This window comes from Dermacentor andersoni, chromosome 4 (genome assembly GCF_023375885.2).
Source record: "Dermacentor andersoni chromosome 4, qqDerAnde1_hic_scaffold, whole genome shotgun sequence".
In the NCBI taxonomy this organism is placed as follows: domain Eukaryota; kingdom Metazoa; phylum Arthropoda; class Arachnida; order Ixodida; family Ixodidae; genus Dermacentor; species Dermacentor andersoni.
The window spans coordinates 202742096-202763428 of NC_092817.1; the positions used below are offsets into that span (position 1 = coordinate 202742096).

The 21333-nt window shown below is 47.1% G+C and overlaps 1 protein-coding gene across 1 annotated transcript in view; it reads left to right on the forward strand.

Moving 5' to 3' along the window:
* Positions 1 to 4397: 4397 nt before the first annotated feature.
* The window catches only part of LOC126538510 (adenylate cyclase type 3-like), a 385015-nt gene continuing 368079 nt past the window's right edge, over positions 4398 to 21333 (forward strand). The window contains exon 1 of the mRNA XM_050185368.2: positions 4398 to 5424. Coding sequence (XP_050041325.1) covers positions 4942 to 5424 — 483 coding nt within the window. The 5' untranslated portion in view covers positions 4398 to 4941. The remainder of the gene's footprint in view (positions 5425 to 21333) is intronic.

Sequence of the window (21333 nt, forward strand, 5' to 3'; positions counted from 1 at the left end):
TTTTTCAGGGTCTGATCGAATACCTTCTTTGCTGACTAAGTGACTAACTGCATTTATTGGGTTGAGCTGTAGGCCAGCGTTTTCAAGACACGCAAGGTTTTCATGAAAACGTTGAAATGTCTTGTAAACATGGTTGGAAACACTACAATGTCGTAGAGACAGCGCAGTCGACGGGTTTTTCCTTTGAAACCACGCAGGACATTATCGATCATGAGGCAGGCGCCTCGCACAGTCGAAAAGGCATCACAATAAACTCATAGAGCCCATCTGGTGTGGCCAACGCCGATTTTTTTTGTCGGTATCGGACATCGGTATTTGCCCGTAGTCTGATCTAAGGTCAAGGCTACGAAAATATTCAGCGCCGGGTAGGGAAATCTAGCGCATCGTCGATCTGTGGCAGGGGGTAAACATCTTCGCGTGTGATTGTGTTCAGCGCACGGTAATCGATGCAAAAATGCACTGAACCAACTTTCTTCAGCACTAGAACAACTGGGGAGGACCAGAGACTCGAGGAAGGACGTATGATATTTCGTCGAAGCATGCCTGATAAGTTTCCCTCGAGGATTTTACGCTCTGCAAGAGACACGCTATACGGGCGCCGGTGAAAAATGCGGGAGCCGTCAGTCTGTATGCAGTGAGTAGCAGCGGTTGTCATACTAAGGACATGCGAATCGACGTCGAACAAGGAACGGTGTTTGTTAAATAGGGCGAGAAGATCTTGACTCTGGGCAAGCGCCAGGTTCAGGGCTTATGGTGGGCGACAGTAGTGTGGAACAGGAATTAATTGGCGGCGATCTTTACTTTGGTAGCACTGTTGAAACGGCGACAATTTCAACGGGATGAGTGTCGACAGCGCAAGTGGCAGTTGATCCACGAGGTAACAGTTGGGGTTCAATGAGGTAAGCAATGCAGTCCCCTCAGAGAAGTGAATAGAGCCAAGAGTAATCAGAACCTCTCGAAATAGGGTTTAGCCGTAGGGTAGAATGAGTACGACGCCATCCACAATGTTGTTGGAGGGGGCAACAGAAGTCGGTTCGAATAATCAAAATTACGGCGCACTTTCTGCAAACAATGACAAGTTCGACGGTCGTTGTGGAGGAATTGTAGATGTTCCAGTGGATATAGTTTCCGCTCCTAAAACTGCATCGGGGAGTTTTCCCGAGTTGGAGTTTGTGACATGAGAAGCGGGCCGGAGAGGCGACACTGAACTACGACGTGGAGAAGGTGACCTGCAGCAACATTCACGAGAATTCATAGGCATATCGGTAGCGTAGGGAGGAGCAGGTGACCGGTGATAGGAAAAGCGGTAGGATGTGCGCGGATAGCCCATTGCTCGACGCACGCCTGTGCGTTCCCCCGTAGCATAGTCCCGTTGCACAACCTGTTGACGCCTTTGACAACATTCGGACGTGTGCCCTCGATAGCCCCAGTAATAGCAAATCGATCTGGCATGACGCGGAACGGAGTACTAACGCTGTACATGCACTGACTGTGACAACGAAGTCACTGGAGCATGAGTCTGCTGTTGTAGGCAGAGGAGTGGCAATTGCTGCAGAGAGCGCCGCAACGTCACCATACGTTGGTACTTGACTAGTGAAAGGTCCGTCGGAACACGGTAGACGCGAAGCGGACGTGATCTCTTGCCAAATGATGTCGCGCAAGCCGGTCGGTGAAGAAGGGAAAGTATTTTCCGGAGCGCAAGAGGAGCATCGCGCATGAAGCTCTTCACGAACGATGTCGCGGATCAGCGTGCGCAAGTTCAAGGCCGAAGGGTGACGAATGTGCGAGTTATCGGTGCATAGTCGAAGAGACTGGAGTTCCTCAAGTTGCTGGCGCGCCGTGATCACTTCCTGGATGGTGGCGAGATTTCGCGTAGCAAGGACATTGAAGGCGGCGATGTGTATGCTTTTAATAATGTGACGGAGCTGCGTTGCTCTGGGACATGATGGCGTTTACACGCTTGCACAATGCAAGCACATCCTCATTATATGAGGTGTATAATTCCCAGGGGCATTGGATGCGCTCTTCGAGCTTCTTCGCTACTTCAGCAGGAACAGCGGGAGCGCCCAAAATCAGCCGAAGCCGTTGCGTGAACGTCGCCCAGTCAGCCAGATGTCGCTCATGGTTGCAAAAGCAGGCTTTCGCGACAGCGGACAGGTAGAACGGGACGTTCCGCGGCTTGTGTCAACTGTCCCGCTTGTTGACGTTACATGTAAGGTCGTTGTTTTGGAGCCAATTCTCGACGTCATCGCCTCGTAGATCAGCGAATGCTGATCGCGCTGGCAGCTATTGATGGTCACGATCGATGTTGAAGGCTGCAGCAGAGCGGTGGCGTTGGACGTGCCTGCATTCACTGGAGCGAGCATGGCAGGTGGTATGATGTGGCAGCCTGAGCGGAGCTCCAGTGAGAACGTGCGAGAAGTCTTTGGGAACAAAAAGCACCTCCACCACTTATAGAGAACCGCCTTATTTCAGCCTAGCTCGCGTTGCCTCAATAAACATCAAGCTGTGCAGCTAATTATGACATATAAAGATGAGGAAGATGTAAAATTGAAGCTGATACGTAGAGATGATGAAAACGAAAGTCAGGTATGTGTTGCGCTCACAGTATATGTATCGCCGGCTAGTTTTCTCGCAAGCTATTTCAGATGTATAACTTGCTAAACAAGTATTCCAACTCGAGCTTTTTTCATCTCTCCAATTTTCGTGATAAGAATGTATCTTGTTTCAAAATAGTATGCTGTTTTCCGCAGCAGTCATTTAATTTTAGTTCAATATTATGTTGATCTTTACACATCAAAGCGGCGTTAACAGCACTGCTCACATAGATGACACTTGTGGCTGTTAATGCACGTAAGTGTTTTGCCGCGTAATACTTCTTTATGAAGGCGTAAGATTTATTCCGTTATTTCTTTTTGTATTGCTGAGAATGCATCAAGGCTGCTTAAATAGCTTCAAGCCTACCTAGGCATATTTAGTGACTGATCGATATAACAGTAGGTATGCTATGTGGGGGCTCAAATGTGCTCTTGGGACAAAGGAACGACAACACATTAGTGAAAACAAAGGGGCGTTTATTACGCCTCTTATAGAATGAGGCCAGCTAGCCAAATTACTACAAATAGAACATACCGATGGGCGCTCACAAATCAAGGAAGTCCAACTCACCACGACATGATATCCAGCAAATATGTTTGGCCCCATGCTGGACACCAACACTTAATCTTTCGCGTGTACGCTCACACGAACGGTGGCGTGTTCGAACGGCCGCGTTCGTCAGTCGCGATGCCCCGCTCCGAAGCGTTTCTCAAGACGGTGCCCCGAAGAATGCCGGCGGGCACGCTAAACGTCCGCGCACCCAGCCCTCCCCAAGCCGCAGAGGAAGAGGCTACTTCTTTGTTCGCCTGAATAACCCCGCCTTGAGGCGGCGTTCGCAGTGCAGCATTCGCGTCACCTCTCGTAATATTCAGTAACCACACCAACCGCTGGCGGCTCTTAGCTACTTGTTGAAGGCTGAGTACAGGAGGTGCGAAAGGGGGCGTAAGGGAGTTGAGCGTGCCCACAGCTAACAGCTTTCGATGTGGAAGCATGAACGCAGGGGGCGCGAACCAATTGACGAAGAATGCTTACTTATTTTCACGTTGCACAACAGAGCAGCAACCTTAGTATGTCACTGGGCACTATCTAACTAACGGCACTATTGAAATTTCTACGCTCAAGTGACCTGCTTGTGAGAATGTAGTTCTAAAGGACGTTTACCACCTTCCCTATACCTTTTCTTGTTTCTTTGCTTTTTCTCTCCGCTTTTCTTTCCGTCTTTCGTTTCCCCTTCACCCAGTGCAGGGTAGCAAGCCAGATTCTTATCCGGTTAACCTCACTGCCTTTCGCACCTCCTTTCGCTCTCTGTCTGTCTCTCTCTCTCTAATTCATGGCACACCTCGCTTAATGCCAAGACACGCGAACTATTCGCAAACTTTTGGAAAAGCAGCGTACTCTGTTGATATAATTCGCAAAGCCATGATCCTTGTTCAATGAACCAAAGAGTTAAATGAACCCTTTGGTTGGCAACACAAGCCTTCAACCAACTACGTCAGCCATTTCAGCGTGGCTACCTAGAAACCACAGACAATGTCTGTAATGAGTGCTGCGGGTTTCAAAGTTAGTTGTGCTTAGGAATGTGTGTGACGCAAACAGATGGGAAAGCCCTGCCGGGAGCTTTGTCCTTGAACGAGTGACACCCCGCGTGGATGTGAACCAAAGAAAGATAAAGGCACGCGTTGAAACACCGCGCAACAAATCAAGGCTGCGCCGCTCCTCGGCGCAGTTCAACTGCACATCTTCTGGCAGAGAGCCGCGTGCGAAGACGCGCGAGCGGCGGCCTGTTGACGCTCCGAGTGTAGCCGCAGCGACTGGCTGGAGAGGCACCGCCCGCCCTGGACGCGTGCCAGGGTCCCGCAGGCCCCGAGCACGCAACTCGCCGACTCGGTGGCGCGCTCGGGCCCTCCGACGGCACGGCAGTTGTGAGCGTCAGAGCGCCGCGGTGTACGCGGCATCGATTGGCCTCGTCGGCAGCGCTCTCTCGGGGCGGCCGGCGTTTTCTCGGTCGTATCGATCGGGCCTTTGCATGCGCGCGCGTGTCGTGCCCCTTGCCATCCATTCCCGCCAGCGGGCTAGCTGGTCTCGGGAATTCGGCGCCAGAGGTGCCAGTGAGTCCTGCGTGCGGCAGAGGACCTAAGCACGTACGCGCCCACTGCCACGTACTGGCAGCCTGCCTGCCGGTACGGGCCGTTTCTTCGAGTCGCACGTGCACGTCTTGGCGCCTGTCAGTTCACGCGCGGCTCTCGGTGAGCGGCAGCGAGACGTGCACCTGAGAGGCGTTCTTCGCTAGCACCGCTCAGGTTCTGCTCCGCATGGTGGTGCCGGCGCCGCTCAGCTGACGGCATGGCAGCGGCGGCAAAGAAGGCCTGCGACGGCAATGGGACAGGCGGCCGGCTGTCCCGGCCGCTGCTCAAGCGCACCGACACCGAGCTCAGCATCGACCAGAGCGGCCTGCAGCGACTGCTTCCCCGCCGCCTACGGTTCCTGTTTGCGGACGCGCAGGCTGAGAGCCTCTACCTGGACTACTACCGCCACCAGAAGTGGCTCGACTTCAAGGCCTGGATGGCCACCGCGTTCCTCTGCTGTATGGTCCTCGTCGTGGTAGCCGTGGGCCAGTGGTACGTGAGCATCGACGGTCCCGCGGCCGGCCCGCCCTGGTGGTTCTCGCCGTTGCTGGTTGGCCTCCAGTCCCTGTCCTTGATTATACTGCTGGCGCTGTTCGTGTGGCCGCGTTCTTCGTATGCCGGCGCATGGGCCGCTCTGCCCGCGGTTCTAGTGCAGCTGCTGCAAGTCGTCTGCGCCGCATTCATTGAATCCGACTCCACGGTGAGTGTATCTATCGCCCTGAATGTTAACGTGGCCGGCCAGAAGTCTGTGTCGAGTGCTAAGAGACAGTCAAGCCCGCTTTTTACCGCTGCTGCAAGCTTGGAGAATAAAAGTGAATGCAGCAAGTGCCTACGACGCAGAGTTTCGGGGCCGGGAATACAAGTTGCTATTCATGCTAGGAGCGGGTCCAGAGCTTTGAATATCGTGTTTCCCATGGTGCGCCCCTTCATACTCAGCGTTCTTGCGTGCGTATGGCTTTGTGACTCCAGCCTTATTCTCGTACTAAGCCCGCGCTTAGTTTTCAACTGCGCAAGCTTGCTCAATACCAAAGTTGGCAGGAGTCAGTTTTTCTCGCATGTTTGTCTGGGACAATAAATGAGAAACACAACATACGAGCCAATTAGGCGACAGAAGCTCTTTTCGTGTAGGTAAAAGGCATAGGCAGCTCTTCTCTGCCAAGAAAATGCGAATTTAGGCAAGTATGTTTGGGAGTGTTGCCAAACAGAAGCTTAACGGGACGGAGCGGGATGCGTCACAAAGCAGAAGCAAATATTAGGTTGATTACCTTTTCTAAACTGCTGGGTTTATGCAATACTTTTAAACTGCGGTGCCTAAAAATGAAAAGGCGAAGAACCGGAGGAGACTTTAGTGTGGCTATGCATTATCTCACACTAATAGTGGCGAAAAATTCCCGCTGATAACACACAAGCACAACGAGCTCAAGAGTACCATGCGAAATAACATTTCTGCATCTTTCGAAGCTATTTACTTGAAATTCATGATCCGATTTGGTTTTGCTCTGGCGAAGGGCTGCTTACATGATATTCTGTCTGCATTAAGGCACGAGAATAGTCTGGCAAACAAACAGAACCTGCAAACTATGACACGCGAAGCAACCGCTCGGGAGCGAGCAGAAATTGATGCGTCTGAAACAAAGGCATGAGTACTCTGCTGTGAGACCTATTTTCGAGCGATCTCGTGCGGCCTGTCGAATTTCTCCTTTCATGTTTAGCGGTGTCTTCAGTTTTGTTTTGCCTGTTGACTGCAGGGTTCGCACTAATTTCGCATTTGGCGTGCGCATTGACGTTCTGTTAAAGTAAGGCGCGTCAAAGCAATGGAAGAATTACAATATCGCCGCAGCTTCCCTTATGCTAACTGCACCTATATGTCTAGAGCGAAACCTACAAGTTGAAAAATCTAGCCTCACATTGCAAGCGCAGCCAGGTAAGTGACCATCGTCAACACAGCTGCTACTCAACGAAATCAACGAGATGGAATAGAGCTAGAAATACGTACACATGTGCGCGTATGTGTAGCGTTAATTCACCTCAGCTATTCCCTGTGTTAGGCGCATGGCCAGTCACGAAAGCGTAACTACTTTCTCTTAGACCAGATGGGGTGACTCAGTGTTGATGACGTTCTGTAATGAGCGAAAGGTGACGGGTTTGACTCCCGGCCACGGCGGTCGCACTTCGAGGGGGAGGGGGGGCGAAGTACCAAAAGAAAGTACGATCGTTTGCCTAGATTTAGGTGCACGTTACAAAGTCTGATGTCGTCAAAGTTATTCGGGCTGTGTTTTCTGAAAACCAACTGAGCAGCCTTGGTACGTTAAAGCCTGCAATGTAAACATCTGTCTGCTGGGAAACCCTGAATGCAAACTTGCGCTCTGCCATTTTATCGTCGGCTAAGCTCGTTTTCAAAGCAGCCCCGCTCAACCTATTAGGCCCTAAGCGCCGCGGCTGTCGTATTTCATCCACCTTCGCTGCTATGTGCCGCAAAAGACAGCCTTGAGAAATCTGTGAGTTAATAATCTCAAAATAAGTACCTGGTCAGGCCCCCGATTTTTCAAAAGAGCTCATTAACGGATTAAAATACGTGACAGACTATAGTACCATCAAACTGCGACAGGAAATTCCGGGTTCTAGTGCCAGTCTTTAGATAAAGCTAGCACCGCTGCACGCAGTTTAAGAAAGACCCGGAAATTGATGAGGAAACGCAGGAATGTTAGCGCATTACCGGCGCACATACCTTGATGTTTTCTTTCATGCTACGGCAGCAAGTGAGTTATCTCCAATACAATAATGATGCACTGAGCACTACGCTGAAATCGAGAACTGCAGTTTCTTTTATACAGCTCTTACATCCATTATCTTCGCACATTGAAGTGTAGCATGAATTACAGCTTTATTGTTATATGAATAAAAGTAGACATCATAATTATAGGGTGACTCAATTTCTTTCTTTTATTTTCATTTCAATAAAACAAGATAAGCTTACTACCTTGGACGAGTGAGATGATGAAATACCATTCAAACCATAACAAATTCGGGGCCGAGCGCAAACGGCGTTCTTATAACCGATTATGCAGTTCCGCGGCGTTACACTCCTCAATTTAGTTCAATTGAACCAGTTCAAATTGAACTGGTTCAATTCAGTTCAATTGAACCGGTTTCAACCGGCATCAGGTGATAACGTTACCTTCAGGGTCCGCGCACATTTTTATTCAGTGGAGCGTAATACCTCCCAAGTGGATGCAGTCCACCTATAGTGCTTCTACGTTAAAAGGAGAGAAAGAGGACGGGCACCCCGTATCACAGCCATCTACGGAAGGTAACGCCCCTAAGTACTGCTGCACATGTCTCCTAACAATGGCATTGCGGAAACAGTTGGCGACATTGGCATTCTTAAGTTGTCCTTTCCGAAGGTTGTCTCTCATCAACGCTATAGAAGGCCCGGTCACGAGCGATCATCTATGTTAAATGTGTAAATGACAGATAAAGAAACGCGTTCAATTGTCTATTTGATACGTCAGTCATCGGACGTATCATTGTCGGCCAATACAGATGGAATCTGTATTGGAATACAATTCCAATACAGATGGAATATGACTTCGCAACGGCTATTTCTAGCCATAGTCGACATATCAGGACTGTCTTGCTTCAAGAGAGCGCAGATAGGATTCGAAGGGGGGGGGGGGGGGGGGGGGCAGCAATAGAAGAAGTGCAGTGTGTTGGGTCGTAAGCCTTGCATGTCGCAAACGGACCAAGTAATGTGTCATGCAAACACGAAGTTTTTCAGCTTTATCTGATCTAGACAAGGGAATGAATTCCTGCGTGTAATATTCATCACCTGGCCGAGCAACACCATGCACATGCTCACTACCTATGAAGCCGCAGGGGAATAGAAGCCACGCAAAAAGCAGCGTCGTGTCGTTCATCGGTCAAACTATGAATAAGCTTTCTAATCTCTAACACCGGTTGTTCGGGGGATGATCGCTGCAGCGCTGTAGTAATTTCGAAAAGGACCATTTCCGATGTTATTCTTGGCTGCTGAAGCAAACACCTTGCCAGAGTCAGTTCTCACCATCTGGCATCGCTAATTGCACCGCAGACTGGCAACAGGCTTCCCCCCCCCCCCCTCCCCCGCATAGAAACTGTCGCTTACTCCTTGGTGTCTGGTTTGACAGGAAGTACCATACCAGGAATTGGAAGAAAATCCTGAACCATCATCTGCTGCTCCGAAACAGTTATCGCTATTCTTTTTGTACCGGAGACACGCTGACCATGCTAATATTTAGGCCGATGGCTCATATATTCTCAGCAACTCTGACAGCGCGGTCGTTTTTCCGGCGACTGCCACTACCGTCCGTTTCAAGACGCCCCAGCGGACCACATCGAAAACTGCGGGTCTTGGAGCTTGTGGTTTTAGAGTTTTAACTGCTTTTGTGAAGCCATGAAGGTATGTTCATCGAAATGCTGCTGATGAACACAGCTTCATACAATACGTGTGATAGAAATGCGGCTGGTGGTGGGAGTAACTAGTTCTATAACTTTTAAGGCATATCGAGAACAATTCTGGGCACTTTCTTGACCTTCACTTGGTCAAGCTGCTTCAATACTTGGAGAGCCTGCTTTTTGTTGACACACGTGTTTGAGAATGCATTTATTGCCAGGATGCTCTCATATCACCGAAATTTATCACCATTTATTCAATAAACCACTGTGTTTAGTTTTGATAAATAAAGAACAAAAGGAACACATCATTCACCGTGTAACATTCACTGAACCATAATAAAAAGGAGCAGAAAAACAGAAAAAAACATTTAGGCTCGGCTTCAATTGAACTAGGATTCGCTTGCGATGGTCAGTAACAATCGATAGAAGAAAGCAAATTGGGAGCGTGAAACTTAAATCATCAATAAATGATCAATAAAATCATCAAAGGAACGTGACTAGTAAGTTAGCTTGAAAGAGACAGGAAGTATTTGCATTTTCGCGCTAAACATTATCTTTGCCTTTCTTCATAATATTTACAGATTAAAATCAGAGCGAACAGCTACGTCACTTGTAGTTACAACCAACAACATATATGCCTTTTTTTACCAAAGACGGAGCCAAATAACGGCACACGCTTCAAACACTCTATGAGGTGCACCTTGAGGGCAGCAGTATCTGGTTTGGTTGCGGAGCCTTGGTCTTGCAAACTTCTTGTTCGGTTTGTTGCTGAATACACGAAAGCTTTGCGAATCTTCAACAGGTCTGTAAGGGCCTAAACAATTTTAATACCACTAAACACTAGAATTTTGTGGTTTGCAAATACCTTAAATTTTATTCGAATGGTTTTCTTGGAGATAAATTCTGTGTTTTATGCATGTGCTAATTATGTACGAGGGTTTGGGCGATCAGAAGGACGAGAAGTTGGGAGGAGACTGTGACCGGTGAATCTTCCGGTTATGTCTTGTTTAAAGCTAGCATAAATATTTTGGAATACTGAACACACGCAGTCTATGACGGGAAGACATTAAGATATTAACCCATCAGGTTTCGAAGACACATGTTTTCAGTAGAACAGGACCCACGCTGTGACAATACGGTGACTTTTTCTACTTGTTTCGGTTGCGCCAAAACACTGGCAGCTGTGGGCATATAACGGACGAAATTCTTTTGGCCGGTCAACCAACAAGTGCTACTTCACGAGCTCAATACTACAGTATGTTTTCCCATCTTTGCCTTGAGCTTTTACCGACCAAGGGAAGGCTTTGGTCAACGCTTTGCTCTGTGCGTAGCGATGGCGTTCATGCAGTCGCTCTCCTACCGTAATCATAAATGCTGGACTGCGCCGGTTATTCGCATTGCTAATGTTGTTGCTAGCTGACACTGATGTGTGAAGAAGTACAAGCATATATACATAGATATATAGTCATATCATAAGAAGCCAATGAACAACGACACCAAGGACCGCATAGGAGGGTCACAGGAAGGTCATGACAGGAGGGTCATCCCACGCTAAATCAAACAGCGTTTTTTTTAACATCACATGCAGAGATGAAAAAAAATTGATGTGTTTTAGAAGTTCCAAACTCGTTCTCAAGGTTTGCTTTTCTGCCAAAAATTTTCGTGCATGTTGGCGGCAATTTATTTTTCCTGCCCAGCTGAGCTAAAGGCATCAATCAACGAATCAAAAGCTTTGCGAGGCTCATTCAGTCGTTCAAATGGTGCGCATGGCAAGACAATGAGGTAATGGGGCTGCCAAAATACAAAATACCCAATTTTCTAATATTTCAACATTTCCAGTGCTTTTTAATCCATCAAAAGCGAGTAAAGTTGCAGGGAGACCTGTTCAGTTGGAAGGTACGCTTCATGCACTTTACGAATCAAAATATTTGCACTTATGTAGCCAGAAAATCCTCAAAGAGCGCTGATATCATTCACGCAAAGCATCTTAAAAGATAAATGGCAAGTAATGTCCGTCTGTTTGAGAAATCCAGCTCATAGATTAGAAGTGTGCTATCTGCCACAGGTAGTTTTCCAAAATTAGTGAATGTCTTCGCAGAGAAAGCCACTATATTTATGCTGTCTGCTCGAGCCATGAACGAACATTTCAAAAAATAATTTTTCGCGTTTATAAATTAACAGCTTCTTGTAACTTTTCACATTCATAGCAGAGACGTAGGACTATGTAATAATGCATAAGGTATCTTTAGGCTGACCACCAAAACATTTTTTTGACATTGATCAAGATTTTTTTGTTTGAAAAATGTCAACTATACCGTTCACGGCGATCTGCTAAACCTTCAAAGCTTCAAGTATTCTTCAATTATACTATGTGTACGGGGCTACCATTCTATATTCAATTCGTGCCTTCGGAAGTTTCCTGCTTCTTGAGAAAAAAAATTCAAGCTGCAATTTCACTCGCTTTTTCCATGGTCAAAAACACTCGAAGTATTCACATATATGAAAAAGTGGCAACACGACTTCACTTTGTTGCCATACACACCATCTGCATATGTAGATCGCACAACACGCCTTTGAAAAAAGGATTGTTGATTGATGCCTCCTAGGTCAGTGGGGCGATAACACTACATTTTCGCCAAGACGCAATAAATTTTTTGGTAAAAAAAAAAAAACATGGAGAATGAGACGAACTCCAACAGGCAAGTGGAAATTTTTTTCAACTATAACAGTCACGATCGAAAAAAGAAACACGGGCTGATTTGGCGTCGAATGACCCAGTAATTAAGGTAGCATTGGCAGGACCTGATACATCTACCCAAGTCACGTGGATGCTCACAGGTGTCGGTAGCTACCAATCCCGCAAAGAAGTCATATGCTATGGGCCCTTATCGTGGTCAGTCCTTTAGATAAGGGACGCTAATATTGACATTATCACTGTGGTTTTTTTTTCGGTTTATTGGTGACGCTGAGCGAAGTCAGTTTTTATACGTAACTACTCATGACAATTTGAATAGCGTTGATGCCTTATCGATAAACGGTACTTAAGATGGTTTAAGCGCAGTGACCGCGCTAGGATAGCGCTTGTGCGTGTCCACTTGTTTCTTTCTGTTTTTCACGAGTTGCGTTCAAACAATCCTTAGCCCTCAAACAACGCCCACACAAAAATGCGATAACGTGCTCCTTTAAGGTGCCATTTTCACGGGCCTCGTTTTCATATTTTAAAGCAGCTTGTAATGAAAAGTTGCATGTCAAAACTTACTTCGCTTGATTGTTAAACTAAAGAAAAACAGTGATAGCGTAAAAAAGAAAAGGTCACTAAGTCAGCGCACGAAAATGTGAAACTCCACGCGTTCGTGTTGGTTACCGTGTACAGTTTCATCCTTGTGTCATTCTCCGTTCTTTGATCGAGGTGCAGAAAAGTGCAGAAGCATTCGCTCTGCACATAGATTCTACCTGCCTTGACGAAAAGACTCGCGAGATATCCATGTTGGTCTTATTGGTAGTAAGGCTGAAAGTTAGGCAAGTTAGTTTACGTTCATAGCGAAAAGCAGCATAAATTGAACAAGAACGGACAGAATAAACATACGGATAAGTGCTCGTCCGTCAGTTCGTCTATTTGCACTGCTTTTCCCCATGCTCTTTGGTAATATATTGCTATCGTGAGAGTATTAAGTAAAAAAGAAGGAAGGAAAACGAAAAGAGCAAAACACACACCATGTAGTGTTGTTTGTTTGTGTCTTTCGATATTGTCCTTGTTAGTTTTCTCATTGCGACCACGAAGGAAAGGTGCATATGCTTGAGGTCTAAAAAAATTGGTTTTTGCCCACCGCAGCGGCAGTAACAAAACGTGGCTTAGTTTTCCTACTCAAATCAGGAAAGGTAGGCAGGCCCGACCTGGGGGACCAGCCAGTGGGAACAGAGAGCTCTGTGATGGAGTTCTGGTATTGCATTAAGAAAATACAGCCTCTTATTGCTTACAATGAGGTACTAGATAGCTGTGAAGATGTAATTTCCTCGAAGCAAACAGAGAGGTGTCAATCTGGGCACGATGTTTGCTCTAGATAAGATAGTGTTTTTCAGCATTCATCACCGCTATTCGATCGATGGCACTAGACGGTGGCTAGACGTGGATCAGAGGCTCTCACAAGCTGAATCCAGTTGTCTGACAAGCAGTTCAGCTTCTCTTAGCCTCCATTACTGTAGATCGCAAAGAACATTTCGTAAAATACTCACCGGGGACAGTAAGAAAAGCAGCAATCTGTAGGCGAACAGAACCGCGGCGTTTAACTGCTTCACTGAAACCGCATAAAACTGCCGGTTATGAGACAGTATTACTCAAAGCAATCACCTATACTCCGGTTACCAAGGATTTGATGCTTTTCTTTTATTAATTCATTCATATGTTCGTTCCTGCACTTACTTTCAGCTCAAATTCCTTAAACTCGCCACGGTAGCCTATCAGCTGTGGTACTGCGCTGCTGATTTCGTGGTCGCGGGTTCGATTCGAAATCACAGCGGCCACATTTCGATGCGGGTGAAATGCAAAAACGCTTGATCGTTCGGATTTAGAAGCGCGTTAAAGAACCTCCGGTGGTCAGAGTTCTTTCGGGGTCTTCTAGTACGGCGTGCCTCGTAATCAGATCATGGCATCGGCACGTAAAACGCCAGGATTTAATTTTTTTTAAATGCCTTAAATGAACGTCTTACTAAAAGGTGGGCATCATCACCTTCTAGAACTATAGATGCTTCGGTATAAGCAATATCGAAGTAGCCCACGGCATCTGTCAGAATATCCTTCCAGTGTGTCTTATCTGAATAAAATGGGAGGTCTACGTTTGGCCTCTTGTATAAGGTCGATGACATCACTGCACGGTTGAGCGCTTGCTAAACAAACATAATGCACAACCGTTGTGCTTCAGCACCGCTTCTTTGTACTCTAAAGCAGTATCACTAAAATTCCTCAAATGGCAAAGAATTCCATGCCTATTTGTGATAACACAATTTCCGCAAAACCGATGAGCACCTCGTGGAACAAAGGCTTAACAAGACTGAAAAAAGGGGCTTTTATAACCTTGTGGCTTCTGCGACATAGTAATATTAGAGCGCAGCTCTTAGCCTGTTCTTGTGGCCAGCGTTGGCGTCCCTCGTAACCGAGTGAACGAGGACAGCGAAGGGTGAAACAGCGAACGCGAAGCCCAGCGGAGGGATGACAGAAGGCGATAGAGAACAGATTGCGAGGTGTAAAGAGGAGGAACCTTGCGGCGGAAATCGGAGGAGGATGGAGGGTATGGCAAAAGCGTGAGAAGAAAAGCGTAGTGACGGGGAAGACGGCTTCTGCGGCGACGACCGCGACGAGATAGCGGCAGAAAAACGTACGTAGCGATTTCTACAGAGGAATCTTGGGAGCTTGAAAATAGTTGATCCTTTCCGGATAGCCAATTCGGATAATGTGTGCAAGTACCTGGAAGACAGTTCGATGAACACTCGGTGTGCCTTCAGCGTAGACGTGGAAAATCTATATTACTCCATTCCACATAACCAGGTTATGAAATGTCTTAAAGACTGCATAGTGCGTGACCATGACGAACAAGTCTTCATCAATGGTTGCGGTATCTCAGTAGAAGCCTTTCTTGAACTCCTTTCCTTTTACTTGAGGTCTACCTCTGTTTCATGGAAAGCGGGGCTGTATATACAAAAATCGGAGGTATGCATTGGCTCGTGCGTAGCTCCTATCATTAGTGACATTTTTCTAGGTTATATTGATAGGCAATTAGAGGGCCACCTTGCTAAACTTTCCAGTAGGGTTTTTCGCTATGTTGATGATTTCGTTATATTTTTTACCAGTGACATTCACGCCGACGGTGTTCACGAAATGTTAACGTTATTCAGGCAGCACGGCATGGGCCTTCATTTTACTTCCGAAGTCCCTAAGTACCATGAACTGCAGTTTCTTGACCTGAGAATAATCTTTGGTAAAAGTCATGGTTTGCGGCGTCAAGAGCATACATGACCAAGTAATCAAACCAAATTAGAAGAAAAAAGAAAAAAAACGCAGTTGTACCATATGTACACAAGATAGCGCACGGGCTTAAGAACGTTGGTTCAAGGTACAACATTGATGTTCGTTTTTCTGCGAAACATAAGATAGGGCGCATATGCCCGTTACTTGATAATTTGCTGAAGGAAAAGCAAGTGAAGGGAAAATGCACTGTCAAACATGTGAACAGGTACATCACTTGTGCTAAGCAGGTTGTGTGTGCCATTCCATTATCTTGTGGTCGAGAGAACGTGGGATAAACGAAGCGATGTGTGAATGTTCGACTTCGGGAGCATGAGCTATCTTTTCAAGGGGTTGCGCCACTTCATCTCCCGGAGCATTGCAAGTCGTGCGGTTGTCGCCCTGAATTGAAAAAAAAAGACTAGTGTCATTTTTAAACACGTAAGCCAATTGACAAGGGGTATCGCCGAAGCTCACAATATAAAGATTAGGGACAAAGCGTGTATCAGTGAACCATCTATCACTCTTCATGATAAGGAACTGCGTTACCTACCTCAATTTTGATTAGGTGTCAGTTGGTCACAGTTACCTCGAGGCATATCTGTATCTTGTGCATGTCATGGTTATCAAATGGCACCTATGTATTTGTTAGACATATCTTCAACAAAATATCAGTTGAGAGTCAGCGCCGTGTCGTCGTTTTATTCCTTCTGTTGTCCTCGTCTTGGCTGCGCTGCTACAAACCTTGCCATGAATCCCAAGCAACTGGCCCAACTTGCCGTTCTGATGTAGATGTTCACGGCAGCGTATGCTATCCGCGGAATGTGTTTTTTCACCAAGCCCTCTGCGCCTCTCTCTGCGCCTCTCTCTGCGGGCAACTTTACGCCGACTGGACTCGAGACCGTTCCCCGAGTCAAAGATACTCGGACCGTGGCCAAACCCGTCGCTGGCTCGAAAAGCGATTCGTGCACTAGTGCAGTACTTCAAGTGCACGGGCTTAAAAGACCGTTTATAGAGTCCTTGTGTATGGTGCCCCTCCCACACGTACTCAGTGCTTACTCTTTCCCTTTCTTCCTCTTTCTATTCCCCTTTCCCCCACCCCCAGTGTAGGGTAGCAAACCGGATGCTGTTCAGGTTGACCTCCCTGCCTTTCCTATCCTTGTTTTCTCTCTCTCTCTCACCAAGCCCGAAGGGTGGTTCAGTTTATCTTTAACGATTGTTAACGTGCTTTACACGAGCAACTAAATAGAGTACGATAGGCGACTTCAGTATTTGCTTTGTGTGCTCTCTGGAGTAACAAATTATCATAGGGGCGTAGCACCAGCGCAAAAATTTAATCGGAGATATGGCATGATTAAACTGGACAGTTCACCAAAAGATTCTGCGATGATTCCAGAGCGGTACGAATGTCCTGCTAGAGTGGTAGTTGTGATGACCTTAAGCACGCAAACTCTGTGGTGCACTCTGCAGCTTAAAATGCACCATAGCTTGGTAAGAACGCCACAAAGTGGGCACCTGCAGGCGAAAGATTGGAATCGGACGGGTGGCGACAGTCGCAACAAAGGAATCCTGCTTAAATCGTTTCGACTGTTTTCGCACCCGTCGACTTTGTGCCCATGGATCAATATCTCGTGAAACCGTCTGCACAGCAGAAATGTTTTTGTGTCTAGGGTAAAAACAAAGGAAATAGACAAGATTTGTTACTATAGCACGCTCAGGAACGGCGCCGGAGAAGTGCAATTTTGTGAAGGAGATCTCAGTAGCGTCGCTTATCGTTCAGCAACGACAGAAATCAAGTTCATACACGTCCTTTCTTTTTCTTCCTTTCACCGTGTGAAGCGAGTGGATGCCTCCTTCGTTCTAGAGACCTCGCGTCTAGTTTCTGTGATGTTGTATTTATTTTCTTGCCTGTATGCAGAAAAAAATACAGAACAGTCGAAGAGAAGAACAAAAACGCTCGAATATATGCGAGTGCAGGGAATGGCGCGTGCCAAGCGAGTCTAAAAAGATAGCGGCGAGTCAAAAGCTCTTTCGCCGAGTGTCGGCCAAGCCGACGAAGAGGCGGGGGAAAGGAAACACTGACCGGCCGTTGGCAGTAGGCTTAGCCCCGAGGAGATGTTCTTCTTCGAGGTGGAATGTGACAGGTGAACAATGCGAAGGCTGTGCGTGGGTGAGCGAGAAAGAGGGAGAGAGAGAGGTTTCGAGTCCTCCTGCCTTTCAAGCGCGCACTCCAGCTACGCGCACTCCAGCTACAGAGCGAGGAGACGCGACGGCCGGAGGTCGTTGCGAGATGCGGGCTCGAGTTAAAGCGTACGCGTCGCAGTTCTATGGTGTGCCCTTGGGAAGACGGAGACAAGAGTTGGGAAATTGCGAGAACAAGAAAACTGGGGGTTTGTACCGAGTTAACAAAACGAAAGAAATGCCGTAAGGCACGCAAACTCATATGCGCATATACGCCGAGAGGTGAAGAGTTACCCGAACACTGATGAGTAGAACAAATTGTGAGTTCTTTCTTGCTATGCGTGAAGCTGTGCACCAGTGCAGGGAGCAACCCAGGTAGCAACCCAGCCAATGCTATTGCTGGACAAAGCGGCCATCCAATCTGAAAAAGCGCTTACGGAAAAGAAGCTTTGTGAGTTCTGCCTTTAAAGCTTTACATGCCAAAACCACGATCTGATTACGAGGCATGCCGTAGTGGGGGACTGCAGAATTATTTTAACCAACTGGGGCTCCCTGACATGCTCCCAAGTTCAAGTACTCGAGCGTTTTTGCATGTCGCCGTGGCGAGATTGAGCCAGCGACCGTTAGGGCTTGACGACACACAATTGCTGAAGTTCGTGGGGCAGAAACAAAAGGACGGAGAACAAAAAACTTTAAGCGCTAATTATAGTTCTTTATGGCATATCGACTACGCGACAAGTGGGAATGCAGAGACGTGTTGAGGAAAACTAAATATTCTTTTTTTTTCCACCTAGGATAATTGTTTAGCTAATAAGGTGGCCACGGCGGCAGCCGAAGAAAATGCGCTCGATGAAAGATGGTTCACAGCAGCATGATTTGCAGGAGAAACCAGTTTCACCCGATGGAAGAACCTTTGCACCAAAGCACGTCTAATAACCGTACATATGCAAGGCTGGTCAGTCTACATGATGTCCGAGTACTCTTAAGCTGTTGCTGCTAGCTCATAATATCGCCTCATGTTACGCTGTCCGTGAAGACACGAGAACACGAAGCGCGAAGTTGCCACAAAAAGCGTGCCATTCCTCAGAGCTATCAAACTTGCCCTATCGTATCCCTGTCGCCTGCTCCAAGCAGCACTTAATACAAATTGTGCCTTTAATTATCGACCGATAAAAGCAACAGTGCAGGCACGAGAGAGATGCACACCACGTTCAGTTATCACCTAATTGGAAACGTGTGGTGGGTGCACTTTATCAGTAGAACCTCGCTAGAGATGTAATAAAAGCAGAGACGGGTCTCAGTTCTTGTTGCGTCACCATCTCTATTCCAATAAAGACTCTGGATTAGCACATGTTGCGCATTCTGTAACTACGATGTGTAAATACGGTGATTTGTTTTATTTATTGATTTATTAATACTGTCAACCCTAATAGAGGGCGATAACAAATTTAGTTTTGTCATTGCTTAGCAGCTGTTAGCAGTCGTCCTTTCTGCCTGTCCGTATGTTTACGTAGTCGGGATCCTTGAAAGCAAGCATCGGCCTTTCCTCGAATTCGGAACTAGATGACGCAACTTGTGCTTTATTTGTCGCTGACCTATACTTCCGTAACATTTTTTTTTTCATTATCAAGTGACACTTAATTCATTGACCTCATTTGCACAGTCATAGTCTGTGCTGTTCATCACGTTGGCAATCAACCACTGGTCCAGAGAGTAGCACGGACTATTTGTTTTGAACACATATACACATATATACAGTTAAGAGGAAAGGGAAAGCGAGGAGCAGGCTGGCGACTGCCCCCGGAAGGGGCACAACGCCTGCCTACTCGTCTGAAGGGAGGTGATAGCAACACAGAAATGGAAGATAGGAAGAAGGGGAGGAAAGAGGAAAGGAAGAGGAACAGGACAAATCTGAAGATTAAAATAGAACACAGTACACTACACACGTTGTTCTGCCGAGTTTCGACTCTGCAGCCGAAATTAAAGTGACGCCGCGTCGAACAGCCTCCACAATTATCAACCACATCCATGGCCAGTTCGCTATGCGGCTAATTGTGCTCTCCATGATGAGACTCCAAATACAGCTGCACGCAATCACCGTTTCACCGGTAGCCTGTTCACAATATACACTACAAGGTGTTTGAACCCCCCACCTCCCATCTTCGAAGGAAGAAGCGTTAGGACACAGTACAGATCACACACAGTAGGGCCGGTCACTGAAGGTAACGCTACTACAGAATATTGAATGTTCACGCTACAAACGTGAACCTACGTTAGTTAACTCTAGAAAGGTTAGTAGGGCGCGATGGGCTTGATCACGTTTAGATACACAACCACTGGGGTATAAACATTCCTCGAGTGTCGCACACCGCAGGCCAAGGAGATGATAGTTTCTCACTAGCGACATGCGCTGCGCACTGAAAGCGGGACACTCAAATATAAGGTGCTGAAGTGTATCGTAGCAGCCACAAGACGTACACAATGGACTTGCCACACGCCCTTGTCTGTATAAACGTTCGTGCACGTTCACGTAACCAACCCTCAGCTTCAGCAGTTGTGCTCTAGCGCGACGAGGCAAGCCTCGACCACGAACACGGGGCGGGAACGTTCCATTTGCGACGCACTGATCTGGATGCTGCGTGAGTAGGTGGCGACGAATCAGCAGACGAGCGTCATCAAGCTTGCACAAAATTTCTGGGCAGTCACAGTTGTTATGAGCGCAACTTGAAGCGAGCCGATCAGCCTCTTCGTTTCCGGTAATTCCTACGTGTGAAGGTATCCATTGAGCAAGGAGAGACACCCCACGTGATGTAATTTTGCTCGCAAAGTCAGTAATGCTGCGCACAAGTGGACAATCAAGCTCACTGCGTTGTAACCTGCTAAGGGCAGCACGGGAGTCCGTAAAGATGACAACCTTCGATGTAGTTAACTCCTCTTGCACGTATTTCAGTGCAACATTAATCGCTGCTAGCTCCGCAGTTGTTGACGAAGTTGGATGAGGTATTTGAAAGATACGTCGTACTTGAGTTGAAGGGCAGAAAAAAAGCTGCAGAGGCGCCTTGACCGTCGTTGTGTACAGATGCATCTGTGAAAACTTGAAGATAATCTGGAAACTTTTCGAACATGTGAGACTGAGCCAATTGGAATATTTCCTAAACAGCCATATCAGACTTTTTGTGCATGTCAGTGATTGTGAGGTAAATGGGGAATACGTGTTTCGTGATACCTTTTGGAGGCGGAGACGTATCTGAAACTGCATGTTCATGCATGTGAAATGGTAGCGATATCCATTAATAATGCCGCCATTTTTCCCATGCGAGATGATGGGCGGTGATTGAGACGATCAAGGAGCGATTGACCATTCGATGCGTGGTGCAGACGCTCCATGTGATACAGAGCTCTCTGATCTGCTTGCAGCCTCAGGGGTAACTGATGCGCTCGATTGCGCCTCACGAGGTAATCCAAGCATTAGTCGAAGGGCAAACGCGATGATCTCGCTCCAGTTCGGCCATCAAACTAGGTGGTATGTTCAAAATTGGTAATGCGTACAGCATGCCTGAGAGTACAGATGACTGGTACACCTGAAGAGCCGTTGTTTGATCGCAGCCAGCACCTCGTGCAGTCAGGGCGGCCACATACTTAAGGAGGGAGTGCGCTTTGCGGCGTGCAGATTTAACGGCAGGACGCTAAGAGATGCACGGACTCTTGAACAGACTTTAGACGCATTCGCAAAAGGGTGACCTTGCATTGCAGCGAATCTGACCGAAAGCTTTAACAAAAGAACTCGCACTCCCCATAGTCGTCCTAATAATCTTGTTACATTTGTCTTCTGTTATCACTCTGCCTACACAAATGGCGAGGAGTTGCCAAGTAATTTATGATTCAGGCCTGCCTCTCAGCGTTTTCATCATAATGAACCTATCTCGTTCTTTCTCAGTTGAATATAAATCGTAATAGCCCCTAGTACACAATTCTGCAAATCAGGTACGTAGCTTC